This window comes from Mustela erminea, chromosome 4 (genome assembly GCF_009829155.1).
Source record: "Mustela erminea isolate mMusErm1 chromosome 4, mMusErm1.Pri, whole genome shotgun sequence".
NCBI classification, from domain to species: Eukaryota; Metazoa; Chordata; class Mammalia; order Carnivora; family Mustelidae; genus Mustela; species Mustela erminea.
In genome coordinates this window covers 101178078-101193502 of record NC_045617.1, presented here as the reverse complement: position 1 = coordinate 101193502, position 15425 = coordinate 101178078, and the positions used below count along the sequence as shown (strand labels likewise).

General features: G+C 34.5%; 1 protein-coding gene across 1 annotated transcript in view; it reads right to left on the bottom strand.

Annotated features, from left to right (window-relative positions):
- The window catches only part of HCRTR2 (hypocretin receptor 2), a 109280-nt gene that overhangs the window by 25284 nt on the left and 68571 nt on the right, over positions 1–15425 (bottom strand). The window contains exons 2-3 of the mRNA XM_032340292.1: positions 14491–14669; positions 6721–6964 (exon numbers count right to left, since the gene is read on the bottom strand). Coding sequence (XP_032196183.1) covers positions 6721–6964; positions 14491–14669 — 423 coding nt within the window. The remainder of the gene's footprint in view (positions 1–6720; positions 6965–14490; positions 14670–15425) is intronic.

Below are 15425 nucleotides of genomic sequence, written 5' to 3'. Positions count from 1 at the left end.
ATCTTGTTTTATAATTCACAGATTTTTTTAAAGTTATGTCTGTCCATGTTTTGCCTTAAAGTACACATTTAGCTCATGATTCTATGATTTGATATATGATATGTATGATTTCACTGGCATATTATACACAAACACACACACGCAAATACTGTAATATCATATTAACTGCTTACACTTAGTATACACATGTACACTAAATGTGAAGTCTTAATTTTATTTAATGTACTCAGAGAAGAATAACAATTAGCCATTTCTTAATTTGTGCTAACATAGACTATCCAAAGTCAAGATTTCATTTATCAAAAAAAAATTTTTCTGTCTGATTATCTCTGGCTAATTACTAAAAACTAATTTGGATTGTGCTACACTTGAAATTGCAATAAGAAACAAGATAATCTAACCTAACTGTTAATGCTTTTGGGAAAAGAATGTAAACTGAGTTGATTTCCTTATTAGAATATAAGTTTCCTGAGAAATGGGAAGCTATTCCCAGTTGTACCTCCATATACAATTGTGGAAAATTTTTGGAAAAATAAACACAGTGAACACTTAATGGTTCTTTTTGTTGATTACTATAACAATATAAAACTTCTCTTTCAGTATGTTGTGTGTATACATATGTATGTATGCATGTACTTTTAATAAAAAATGTTATTTTTAGGGTTTTTTAAAGTTAATTTTTCAACAATTACGGTGTTGTTGTTTTTTTTTAAATATTGATCTCATTTACTTAGTCATAAGCACCTTAGGATTGTAGTGATTTCTTATCATTAAGTCTATGTACACAGGTGACACATATCATAGGTTAGTTATTTATTCAAGAGTCAATCATTCAATTAAGTAATAACATTGTGACTTAATATAATTTTTTTGGCTTTTTAAAATTTATTTGTTACTGACTTTTAATTATTTTTATTCATTATTTTAAATATTTTATTTTTAAGTAAACTCTACCCCCAATATGGGGCTCAGATTCACAACCCTGAGATCAAGAGTGACATGCTCCACTGACTGAGCCAGTCAGGTCCCCCTACTGACATTTTAAATGCTTTCAAGGATATTTTTCCTATACTAGTATTTGAATATATCACAGTGATCCAGCTACTTTTACTTAAGTGCAAAACAGGAAACAGAATAAATCCTACATGTATTTCATGGATATTAAAGGCCATACTTTGATATCATTCCAATTGCTAACAAAAGAAAATCTTTTTTTTTTTCCTACTTCTAAGAATTAAGCAACCGAATTTGACTTTGATGTTGGCAATTAGGTTAGTTCCATACGATTACTGAGATACCATGCTATCAGCTCCATGCATTTTATTTTTTTCACTGCTTCAGAAAGGGCATATAGAACCATGAAGACTCAGTTATGTGATCAAATATGCTAAGGGAAATTTAGAGTCAGGATTAGCCAATAATAACTGTGAAGATGACCACAGTAATCATTAAGTTTATCGGTGTATTTTAAGTATATCTGTGAGTTGAATATCATCCAAAGTCTTGAGTTCATAACCTTATCCTGCTTAGTTAAGTTTAGTTGAGTTGGTTGATTTTAACATTTTCCTTAGTGTTCCTTCTCAAACCCTGTCTTCTTTATCTGGTCAATATTTTTCTTCACTGTTATCTCCAGAGAGGCCAGCAGGGTGCCTGTGCTAGCTGGGCGGTCTAAGAGATGGATTTGGGGCATCAGTTTTAGCTCCTCTGTTGCCCAAGTGGCCCACACCTAGCTCTTCAGTTGCTAACTTCCTTTCAAGTTTATTCTGTAAAACAGGCCAGTGACAAAAAAGCGCGATAGAATCTAAGCAGCCTGAAGGGAGGGATGTCAGCCTTCCCTTCAAGGGCTGCAGCCTGAGCAGCCTTCCATAACCCCATTTCCAAGGAGCTGGGGGATGACCTCAGCACTTCCCAGACACCTGAGAGGCCTTCGTTTTGAAGAAGGTGTCCCATGACATCCCCACATAAAAATACAGCTTTGAAGCCGACATACCTGTAAAGCCCTGATGTCACTACCTCAGACTAAACTGAGAGAGTAGAGGAGGATAGATTTGGTAGGTTTGAGAGGCCATACTCTTCTTTTTTTAATTGTAGCTATGGATACTTTCACTGTGGTAACAGTTTGGGTTTTGAACAGCTGGGAGAGAAAGCTCATTCTGCTGTCAGTATATTTATAAACAGTCGGTAAAATATGTAATTGGCTGGCAAATGTGTATTATGATAATTAGCACGCACACAGAAAAGTTGATCAAGTGAAATTACACTTGCAGGCTGGGATTGAATGTTTTAATAAAGAGATAATTGGGGAAACACGATAGTCTTAACATTCTTCATTTCATGCTTACAGTCTAAGCTAATTGAAAAACCAGAAATGTCCCTGGAATTTTAAATTATATGTTTTGAAGCCATCTTTGCAGTCTCTCTGCACTTGATGAACAATGTCTTGAATATATTTAAGACATTTATATATAACCTAGAATGTAGTGACAGGAAATTTGTTCCACTTAAGCATTCATACTATAAAACCACATTTTAAAGACTGACAATCATTCAAAGTTGGTGTCTCTACTCAACTGATAAATAGACACAATCTAATAAATTCTTGCATGTATATCAAACAAATAAATAAGGAGAAAATGTGGATCTTTATTTAGTCACCGACGTCAGAGAGTAAAGAATAATATCATATATTAATAAGACAAGAATTAATCTCAGATAAGTTAGGTCCATTTTGAAAAAACTTGTTAATCTCATTATCCAAAAAACCACAAACATTTTCTCTTTCATGTTACATACATTAGGGACGCAATGGCTGAGTAAATTAACTTCTTAAATATTCAATATAAACTCTCTTTTCAAAGTTTAAAGATCCATTAAAGTTTACCTAAATCTTTAATATATTTTACTATCTTCTCTCTAATAAATGTTTTCCATATATTTCAAAATCTTATTATATGCCAGATGCTATAGTTAGTTTGACTATAAAGAAGGGCTCCGCTATTATTTCTTTCAGACCACTGAAGAACAATTCAGCAGTAAGCTCCAAGAAGAGAGATTATGAATTCTGGTGTCTAGAAAAATGTTTGGCTAACAGCGTATCATTAAACATTGGATGACTGGTAAGACAATTATATATTTAGTGCAAAAACAAAGTTACTTTCCTTCCAATAGGAACTATTCTGTAAAACTATGCATTTGTAAATCAAGTAATCAAAAAACTATGGCTATAATTCTGGAATAATTTTAATATTTTGGAAGTAAGAATTAATGTAACACATACCAAGACGTACTTTAAAGATCATTAAAATAAATATTAACACATTTATTTGTTTTTGAGTTATCAAGTGTGTCTGCTGGAACTTGGGGTTTGTGGTATTTTTTTTTTAATAAGCCGTAGGGAATAATAAATATAATGAGTTGCAGAAATAATTTATTGATAAAATATAAAATATTTCTGGTAATATTTTCAGTAAAACTAAGAAAGAGTTCTTAGTTATTTTGTACCATGAGCAAGATAGCATTTGCAAGGCTTTCCTAAAAGTATTTTGATGGATATGGATCAAATGACCACATTATTCATTGACTACATCCATGCTGGAATATATTGGCTCTAGGACAATTACGATATCACCATCTGCTTCTATAACTGTGTTACTGATTTAACTTAGGATAAAAATAAGAAATATAATTCATGAATTAATCTCAAATAGAACATATTTCACAACAAATTTTTTAAAATTAGGCTAAATGTTTTTGACTGGAAAGATGTTTGAACTCTGAGAGCCAACACTGTAAAAGGTAATTTCCTATGGACTTTTTAGGTTGTGACTATCACACACATGTCCAAATTTAAACGTTTTAAACTGATTGTGAACTTCTAAATAGTCTATATTAACAAAGTTTATACTATGTATAATGACCAAAATGGAAAGAAACTGGTTTAATTCTTTCATATTCTTCTTTGAAAAGAAGTGATTAACAACTTCTTTTAATATTCAAAAAGTTAATTTCATAAATTTCATTGTTTGATTTTGTGGATGATAAACTCAATTTTGTATTGCTTAATTTAAGCCTTTATAATCATGTTAAGTAATTGTGGGCTAATATAAAATCATTTTCAAATAGTTTTCCTCAATAACTTCTGAAGGCTGAGTTTAGATTTTTGAATACTCAATAGTAGGTGCTCGTGGGTGGCTCACTAAGTTAAGGGACAAACACCTGTTTGAGTCCCCTATCCAGCTCTGTGCTCAGCACGAAGCTGTTTGAGATTCTCTCTTCTCCCTCTGCCCCCGCCCCTGCTTGTGCTCTCTCTCCCTCTGTCTCTCTGTCACTAAATAAATAGAATACATAAAATTTTTAACAAGCAAACAGACAAATAAATACTCAATAGTAGTCATTGTTACAGCTAGACAATAAAATGCTAAACATTGAAATGTTTTAGATATTTATATTTTTGCTCAAAGTAATTAGAAAATGATATGGTTATTGATTTAATCAGAATGACTGACAGGATTCCTTAGCTCTGCAATCACTTTTGGTAATGAAGGTGAATGCTAGAAGAAGAAAAGAACGAAGGAAAGAAAGAAAGAAAGAAAGAAAGAAAGAAAGAAAAGAGAGGAAGGAAGGAAGGAAGAAAAAGAAAGAAGGAAGGAAGGAAGGAAGGAAAAAAGCAAGAAAACAAACAAAAAAGAAAAGGTTATAGAATCAGTCCACAAACTTATCAACTAATTACCAAAATATTTCAGAGAAAATACTACTGATACAGGTTAAATCATAGGTAGATGTTTTAATCTATCATTTTCATAAACTTCAAGGATGCAACTTTTGAGTTGGAAGCTTAATTTTAAATATACTTCTTTGCTTCATAATCTGTAAATAATTTATGGCTCAATTTCATCATTAATTAACTAACACGTTTTGATCAAGAGATCGTTAGGCTGCTTTCCAGACAGAACTCATTGTATAAGAATTGCGTAAGACATGTCACAATTGGTCCCCAAACAACCTTCTTTCCAAACACAGTTCATTAGGCTGCATATCCCTACATGACAGAAATTAGAGGTTTGGATCCTCTTTTCTTCTTTAAGGGATAGTGCTCATCCTATGGGTTTTCTTGCTTCCTGGACACCCTTTCCTTTCTTCCCCATCTGGAGAACTTCTCCTCATCTTTAATTCTTTGCTGAAATGTTAGCAGCTTCTTTGTAAACTTTTGTTCACATGGCCAGGACTGAGTTTGTTCTCACATTTGTGTTCCTAGCACTTTGTACACCAGTATATTAAAATACGAATCACACCATAAACATTTGTTTATTTGCCTTTTAGCCTCACTACAAGGAATGTGTTCCCCTAGGCAGAATCTATTTCTTTCCAGGTTGGCATAATTCCTGGCATATCCTAAGTGCTCAAGATGTTATTTGAACATTAAATAAGTGGGACTTAAGACTCTTAAGAAATACTCTTACCATTTTGGAATTTTCCATTTGTTTTGTTTTTTGTTTTTTCCTACACTGCTAAATGGGGAAAAGATGAAGAAGATCCAGAGAAAATACAGCAAGTGGATTGCTAATTCGTTTTTGGGATAAGAGACAGTAAACTGTGACATTTTAGTTAATGTAAGACTTGGGATAATATATGAAAAATAATCCCGGGGTTATTTAAATTTTACCTTGTTGTCATCAAAGCATATGCCTTATTTTTCAATTCGTGCTTTTTTGTTTTTCATTGTTTCAAATCAAAGTATCAATGTAGGAGTTCATATAAATTCAAAGAGTCAAAAATACCAGATCTATAATCAATGGGGCATACAGCTTTTGTTAATACATTTTTTAATAAGCATAAATGTGCATCTGGCAAATAAAAATTCTTTCCTAATGTCTAAATTCTCTGACTATGATCCATTGATATATACTTATCCAGATGAAGACATATCATTTTCCTCAAATTTAATGTAATAATTTTGTAACTAGTACATGACATACTGGATTAGTTGATTTCCTGTCATTCTTTGCTGTGTCCAGGTTTGTGCCATCATTAGGCATTGAAAGAAGTGTTTCCACTGTTACAGAAAAACCTCAAAGGCTGTCACTGAGAGTTTTGAACCAAAGGAACATAAGACCTCCAAACTTTTGCTTGTTTAAATTTAATTACCATATATAAAAATTCATAAGTAATATAATTCTTAAATCAGAAAACAATTATGTCAGTGATATAACTTATCATCTTAATATGTTACAAATAAACATATCATATGGAGATAATCTGACTCAGAGAAGAGCACAGGTCCACATACTCAACTCCAGTCAGGTTCCCAGGCAGGACATGGGTTTAAAATGAAAATTCCCAGTTATATCTGAAGTCCATTAAGGAACTTGACACTCTTCCTATCTTGTAAATGTTAATTATTCCAGAATACATATTTGGATCACATAAAGGAGCCTTTGTTTTGTTTTAGAGAATTTAAGAAAAGCTGACATAATCAAATCAGAGTTATAGGAAAAATCCTTCCTTTCATTCCCTATTTGAAAAATATGAAAACCAGCTAACTACATAGTATTTACAAAGGACCGAGTAGGCAGACTTAATCTGTGAAACTGTTGGTTTTCATGCTTCTGCAAAATGATATTAACAGGTGTCAATAAAATGCACAAGGCCAGCTTTATAATGGCCATGCAAATAATACTTTTAGTTGCACTCTTGTCCGCTTATGGACCATAATGTACTCACCACCCCAGCGCTCATCACACACTGTAAAGAGAGTGGTTTTATTGGCTAAGCCAGGAAGCATGGTGCTGCACTCCATGACGATGGCCTGAGGAATCATTATAATGCAGGAGACGATCCAGATGATGACAATGCTGTTCCTGGCCCTCTTGGCTGTGCTCTTAAACATCAAAGGATGACAGATTGCATACCATCGATCCAAGGCAATGCAGCTTAGTGTAAGGACAGACACTGACACGGACACAGTCTAGAGAGGAAAAAAACACAGAACAAGAGAAGCCCTTGGTGTTAAATGGATCATTCTTAATGGACTTATAGTAGTAGAGAAAGGGTCACACAGATAATCAGGTTCAAAATTGTGAGAAAATATTTCATGGAAGAATTTTTAATAAATAATAATATTAGAAATATATTAGGTAAAACAGCTTTCTTATTGAACATGATAAAGGTGCTATGAAAACATTGCAATCATTTTATGCTAAATGTGTTATATGACATGTCTTGCTTTTAAAATATCATATAGAAATTTGATTGCAGTGCATTTAATTAGCATTTTTAAAAAATCATGGATACCTCAGTCTATATTTTCAAATAACAAATGTTAATTGTACATTGGTTCATTTCCAGCATGTTGTACCCACAGGCAAGTATTATGTTAGAAGCAAATTCTCTACGGATCTCCTCACCAGAGTTTGCTTATAAACTCAAATAGGGGGGCACCTGGGTGGCTCAGAGGGTTAAAGCCTCTGCCTTCGGCTCCGGTCATGATCCCAGGGTCCTGGGATTGAGCCCCGCATCGGGCTCTCTGCTCAGCGGGGAGCCTGTATTCCCCTCTCTCTGCCTGCCTCTCTCCCTACTTGTGATCTCTGTCTGTCAAATAAATTAAAAAAAAAAAAACTCAAATAGGTTCATCTAGTCCAGATTTCCATAATTAACGCCTTCATAAGTGGTACTTTAACTTGGAGCTTTAAGAAAATCGTAAAGACAACATGTTAAGCATGTCTATACCCACATGATCAGTTGATGTAAATATATGTAATATGTACTCCTAAATGGATGAACCACTGATTCCAGTATCACTCTCAAAACCCCATCTCTAAAAAGAAACCTCATTCCCTTTTCTTTTTTCTCAGTACTTACAATAAGTATTACATGATATAGTACAGTTATTTTCATTTAATTAATTTATTGTCTGTCTTCTCTATTGGAACAAAGCTCTGTGGCAGGAAGGACTGCTACTGTTTTTGTTTATTTTCACAACCTTGTCTCCATACCTACCTGCACAATGTTTGATGGGCTTAATTTTTTTTTTTTTTTTTTTTACTTAAGGAATAGTTATAAGCCTCATTCTAAAGTAATAAATGTGGTCTGGTCCTCTTTCTCATATTTCTGGTTCTATTCATCTTTATTTCTTACCTCAGGACCTTCTTTGTGGACGCATTGACTTTCAGTGCATATGACTGAAAAGGATCTAAGAGCCTGGGCAATACAGGAGAAAAGTCTAATAGTTGGCTAATTAGTTGGCTAATAGTCATGGATATAGTCAGGATGGCCAATTTGTTTTACATCTCCCACCATCGAGTTGTGCAGTGTTGGATTACCCATTTTACTGTTTTTTTTTTTAAGATTTATTTATTTATTTGAGAGAGAGAGAAAGAGCACACATGTGTGTGCAACAAGCAGGAGGCAGAGGAAGAGAATCTCAAGCAGACTCCCCGCTGAGCCCAGAGCCTGACATGGGGCTCAATCTCATAACCCATGAGATCATGACCTGAACAGAAATCACAAGTTGGGCACTTAAGCGACTGAGCTACTGAGGCACCCCACCCATTTTACAGTTTAAGCCAAAAGCACATGTGTTGCTATTTTTTCTGTTAAGTGAGTGAAACTTACAGGATACAGTTCTTGTTACTCTGATTCTTTTATTCTTTCTGGAAAAGGCAGTATATTTGAAATCAATTCTGCAACCAGGTTTCCTGAGTATGAATCCAGTCTCACTTGATAAATATATGATCTTGGCCAAGCTCCTTAGCCTCTCTATACTATAGTTTTCTCATCTGTAAAACTGGATGATAATAGTGCCCAACCGTGGAATTACACGAGAGTCAGATGATATGTGAAATGCCTAGCCCTGGTCCGTCCCATAAATGCTTTGTAAGTGGTAGTTATTACTTATTATGATTATGGCAATGATTATGGTGATTATACTATTAGTTTTCTCTTCCATTCTCAAGCTTAGCAGTCTAGCTTTTAATTGGAACAGGCTGCTTTTTAGTGAGGAAAAAAAATCACAGAAATTATAAGTAAAAGCCTAAACTAGACTACATTATTGAAGGTTTAATTGCATTTTAAATGTAACTTTAAAGGCTGAACTCTATCAGAGAAAGTTTAGATTGGTTGATGACTCCTGAGAATTATTTGGTCCATGGTAGAGCTAATTCAAGTGTCCTTCTCAAACCAACCACTTTTTTTTCCTTGCAAATATGCCAAGCACCCAGGGGCCCCAATACTATTGGTAACTTGGGAATAGAACCCATGGTACTTTAGATCTGCACAGCTGACCTTTCCTAATTTCTAGGCCAGGGCTATACTTATCCAATTTATCTATCAGAAGGGTAAAATGCTCAATAAAGCTTAGTGATTTATCATTCATGAATTCTAATCAACATAAGTGAATGGGATAGAAATAGCATGGCTCAAGTTAAAAAATAATTTCTAGTATTTTCCTTTATTATTAAATAGTAATAATTAATTTAAAAATAGTTCACTGGAAAGACTGCCATCCAGTCAACCAAGGAACAGTCATCTGTTACATGAGAGAATATGCTGTTAATCTAACAGTAGGATCCATTGAATGGACCCTTGGCAATTGATGATTTAATATTCACTGTTTGACTACTGTATTTGCTGGTGCATAATACATACTAACATCCAATTAATGACATTTTCTTGGGAGGGTATATAAAGTTGCATCTTATCCCGAGTGATTACAAATGAGTTTCTTATGTCTTTCACTCCTGGGAATGTACTTCTGTGTGCCTTTTTCACTTAGAATTTGATATTAGCTTAAATCAACCGGGTACCAAATCATTTGAGAATGAATCCAGTCTACAGTATGAATGTTATAAATTAGGTGGGATAAGATGATGTGAATGTCTGCTATAGGCACTTGACCTTTTACCCTACTATGGGCACCCTGTGGTCAGGGGAATGCTGGAGACTTATTCCAGTAAATGTTCTATGCTAGCATATAGCTATGACAAAAGACCTCAAAGATCTATGGCAAGTAGAAATGGAAATTCAGGGGCACCTGGCTGACTCAGTCGGTATAGCATGAGACTCTTGATCTCTGGGTTGTGAGTTTGAGCCCCACATTGGGTATAGAGATTACATTAAAATTTTTTAAAACTAAAGAAAAAGAGAAAGAGAGAGAGGAAGAAAGAAAAAAGGAAAAGAAACAAATTTTGTTATATCATAGATCTGGATAGAGGGACTGATAGACTGGAAGGTGGGTAAGTGTTACTGAGAGTGAAGGAGCCCTATTCCACCACCTATCACCCACCATCTCCATCTCAGGTGGCCTTTTGTTCTTCTTTTCCTGACATTGCCTATACAGAGCTTCTTCTGCAGTTGAAAAAAAAAAAAGTCACTCTAAAAAAGTACCAACTGCTCCCATAAGTGTGAGAAGAAAAATGAAACATGTCTTAATTTTCTAAGAAATTTATGTTAATTATTTGATACATAGCCCAGTTAACGTTAATAGTGTTAGATTTACGGAGTTACTAAAGATACAAAAGCGTCGTTTGAATTATTCAGCAACGTTTTATTACATTTGTGAGATTTTTAAGATTTTTGAGCATTTTGAGAAGTGTTATTATATATCAGTCATAAACCTAAAGGTTTCTTTATATTGTATTTAGAAGAAAAAGGACATATAAGTCATAGAAAATTAATACATGTCCTAAGAATATCAAATATAACTGAATAACCTTAAAATCTGGCTGGATAAACACTTTTGTGATATGTTTTTAAACATTCAGTGGGACATAAATTTCATATCAGTGACTGATAAGAAACTGAAACATCAGTTTCAGAATATCACAACTAAGGGAAAACAACTATTCAAATTTGAATGAACAGCTTATTGTCCATTGATACTATTCATTCCATTTGGGGAAACTCTATGGAAAATGGGCAATAAATGTTGAGAGAATTTGAAGATACTAGTTTAACTAGGGCACCCAGTTTTTTGTGCATATATAATTTTTCATCAAGAAGTAATGCTGAATGAGGTAATGAATGGATCTAGTCTTTTTCACTTGACTTACATCTTGTGGTTACTCTGTAGTTTTCCTTGGCCTATGGAGGAGAGATTCAGTTGAGGTCTTGACTAGACAGGACACTATCTATAGAGAAGCTAACAAAATCTCTCAGGAAAAGAAGATATTTCATCACAGTAGGACTTGTTAATAAGTTGTGTTAAATGAAATAGTACTATCAATAATTTTAAGAGGGACCCATGTCTTGCATCACTCACTGGATACACACTACATCTAGACTATCCTTGACTGTTCACACAAGAGTCTGGAATACTTGGTCTATAAGAAGTTATTATGTACAGTTGGATCATATGAAGAGAGTATGTATAGTTTTATAGAGCAGGATTGTACTTACTACAGGAAGATCCACTCCTCCCTCATCACCCCACTGTTCATTGGGGAATCTTCTAGTTTGTAGAGAGAGCATAAAGTATTCTCGCTCAGCCAGTAGAAGAGTCCGGACAACAGCAGGTATCTAGAAACTTAAGAGGATCCCTCAAATTTTCCCCTGGGTGGTTATTAAAACCAAGAGATGGTAAAATATTAGAATTCTGGTCTATTTGTAATGTCTCCTATGTCTCTAGGCAAAACTTAAGACTAATTTGTTACTTATTTTTAAAAAATAAGGATACTTTTCTCTGTTGTGCAATGTACTGCTTATCTCAAAACAGAAAAAGTTACTGAATTTTATTTTTGTAACACATTCATGGTTTTCATCTGATTGACACAAACTAACCTTCTAGCTAATGTTTGCAATAAAGCTTACAATGTCCATGGCATTTTACACTTGCTATTCTGTCAATGATGTCTAAACTTATCTAAAAGATTACCACTTTTCCTTATGAAGTTATTGAAAAACTATTGAGCTAAAGATCTCTTCAAAACACTTCAGATCCAAAGGCATAAATGAAACAAGATGGGACTGGAGGGAGAGAAATCGTAAGAGACTCTTAATCTCACAAAACAAACTAAGGGTTGCTGGGGAGAGGGGGGTAGGGAGAGGGTGGTTGGGTTATGAAAATAGGGGAAGGTATGTGCTATGGTAAGTGCTATGGAGTGTGTAAACCTGGCGATTCAGACCTGTGTCCCTGGGGCTAATAATACATTATATGTTAATAAAGAATAAAAAAATTATAAAAAATAAAAAAACTTTTAAAAATTAAAAAAAAAACCAACCTTGAGGGAAAAAAAAACCATTTCAGATCCAAAAGCTTAATCAACATAATTTCCAGCAATGGCTATTTATGTCTCCCCCCAATTTTCGTTTTTAATTAAAACTTTATTTTGGGGGTACATTTAAGATCACAGCAAAATTGAGGGGAAGGTACAGAGATTTACTATATGTTCCCTATCTGTCCCATTATCAACATCCCACCACCACCACCAGAGTGGTACATCTGTTACAACCGATGAACCAACAATGACACACCATCATCACAAGAAGCCCATAGTTTATATTTTGGTTCACTCTTAGTGGTGTACATTCTATGCATTTAGAAAAATGTATAATGACAGGTACCCACAATTACACTATCATATCACAATTTTCTGTGCTCATCTCTGCCAACCATTTATCTTTTTACTCTCTCTAGTTTTGTCTTTTCCAGAATGTCGTATTATTGAAATCATATAATATATAGCCTTCTCAGGTTCAGCTTCTTTTACTTAGTAATATGCATTTGAGTTCCCACATGTCTTTTCATGACTGGACAGTTCATTTTAGTGTTGAATAATATTCTACCTGTATGTCTGGATGTACAACACTTAATTTATCCATTCTACTACTGAAGGACATCTTGGTTGCATCCAAGTTTTGGTGATTGTGAATAAAACTGCTATAAACATTTGTATGCAAGTTTTTGTGTAGATGTAAGTTTTCAACTCCTTTGGGTTAATACCAAGGAATGCAACCGTTGGATCATATGAAGAGAGTATGTATAGTTTTATAGGAAACTCCCAGAGTGTGTATCAAAGTGGCTGTACCATCAGCAATAAATGAGAGCTCCTAGTGCTCCACATTCTCACCAGCTTTTCGTGTTGTCAGAGTTCTAGAATCTGGCCATTCTAATTGGTATATAGTGGTATTTCTTTGTTGTTTTAATTTGCATTTTGCTTATGAGGTATGGTGAGGAACATCTTTTCACATGCTTCTTTGCCATCTGTATATCTTATTTGATGAAGTTCTGTTAAGGTCTTAAGGGCCATTTTTTTTTAATTGGGTTATTTCTTTCCTTATTGTTGAGTTTTAAGTGTTCTTTGTATGTTTTGGATCTCAGTACTTTATTATATGTATCTTTTGAAAATATTTTTTTCTGGGTCTCTGTCTTCCCATTCTCTTGTCTTTCACAGAGTAGAAGTTTTTAATTTTAGTGCAGTTGGCTTATCAATTATTTCTTTCAAGGTACATGCCTTTGGTATCGTATCTAAAAAGTCATCAATATAACCGAAATCATCTAGGTTTTCTTCTTTGTTATCTTATAGGGGTTTTATAGTTTTACAATTTATACTCAGGTCTACAATCCATTCTGAGTTAATTTTTGTGAAGAATGTAAGGTCTGTATCTTATTTTGTTGTTGTTGTTGTTGCTGTTGACATGTCCGATTGTTCTACCTGTACCAATTTTTCATTATTGGCAGCATATTTTCATTCCTTCCAAATACTGTGATCACCATCTGGGAACTGGATGGAGTAGGGAATGAGGGGTGGAGGATGATTACAAGAAGACAAGCAGAGAATGGCACAATCTCATTCAGTGTCCAGTTGCTAAAGAGAATCCATCTCTTTGAGGGATGTGACTGTGCTCACTAGTTTGAAAACATTTCACTTTCAAAAATCTTTAGAACTATCAGAATATCCATCACAAAATTATTCTCTGAAAGTATTTGTTCTCAGTTTTTTTATGGTATGATTCATTATTATCCTTTTCTAATAATTGAATCACAAAGAACTTATGTATTTGTCTCGATGGCATACATTCAATAAAGCAGAACAGAGCTTCCAAACCTGGTAGTATGATTCAGAACCAACACTAAAATCTGTTTACTGTATTTGCTTTGATCACATAGCTTTAATTTCTCAGTGTGAAACAAAACCACTTATAAAAATAGACAGAACTTTCTTATTTGAATAAGAGCCTCAATCATTAATTTGTTCAATTTCCTCGTTTTACAATGGAAAAATTAGACATCAAAGAAATAAAAGGGTTGTCAGCATCTAATGACTTGAGGATTCTGTTCCTTTATTTTTTTTTACCCAGAACTTAACTTATTTACCCCAAAATATCAAGTATTACTTTTCTCAACTTTGCTAATTCTGTAAGCAAGTATATTTGTCTCTTAGCTCACTAGTTAACCTAAAAGATGATTACAAGTGAAAATACTTTTCAATATTTAATAGAAGATACTTTTTCAGTAACTTCTGTGTTTGGATCAAAAGAAGTGTGAAAAACAATTACCTGTAAATATGGAATAACTTTACAGAGGGACTGTCCAAAGAACCAGGTCTCAGTGATGTCCACCACCAGTGTGGCCGGGAGGCAGGTAATTGTCACGAGCACATCAGCCAGAGAAAGGTTGACTATGAAGTAGTTGGTTACCGTCCTCATGTGGTGGTTCTTCCACACTGCCACACAAACTAATTTTGGGGGGAAAAAGAATAGTTACTATTAAGGACTAAATATTCATATCCTCACAAAATTCATATGTTGAAATCCTAACACCCAGTATGATGGTATTAAGAGGTGTGTTTTTGGAGCTGAATAGATCATCACGGGAGAGCCCTCAAGAATGGGATTAGTGGGGGCGCTCTGCCTGCCTCTCTGCCTACTTGTGATCTCTGTCTGTCAAATAAATAAATAAAATCTTAAAAAAAAAAAAAAAGAATGGGATTAGTGGGGCGCCTGAGTGGCTCAGTGGGTTAAGCCTCTGCCCTGCCTTCAGCTCAGGTCATGATCTCAGGGGCCTGGGATCAAGCTCCACATCAGGGTCTCTGCTCTGCTCAGCAGGGAGTCTGCTCCCCCCCCCCAACCCCACTCTCTGCCCGCCTCTCTGCCTACTTGTGATCTCTCTCTCTCTCTGTGTCAAATAAATAAAATAAAATAAAAAAATAAAATCTTAAAAAAAAAAAAAGAATGGGATTAGTGTCCTTATAAAAGGGACTTCAAAGAGATCCTCTGATTCTCCCACCTCTTGAGGAAAAAGTGAAAAAACTGTTGGCTATGAACCAGGAAATTGACCCTCACCAGACACTGAATCTGCCACATCCTTGATTTTGGACTTCTCAGATTCCAGAATTGTAAGAATTAAATTTATGTGACTTAAGAGCCATCTAGTATATGGTATTCTGTTATAGCAGCCCAAATAGACCAAGAAAATAGGTACTGATCCTGTA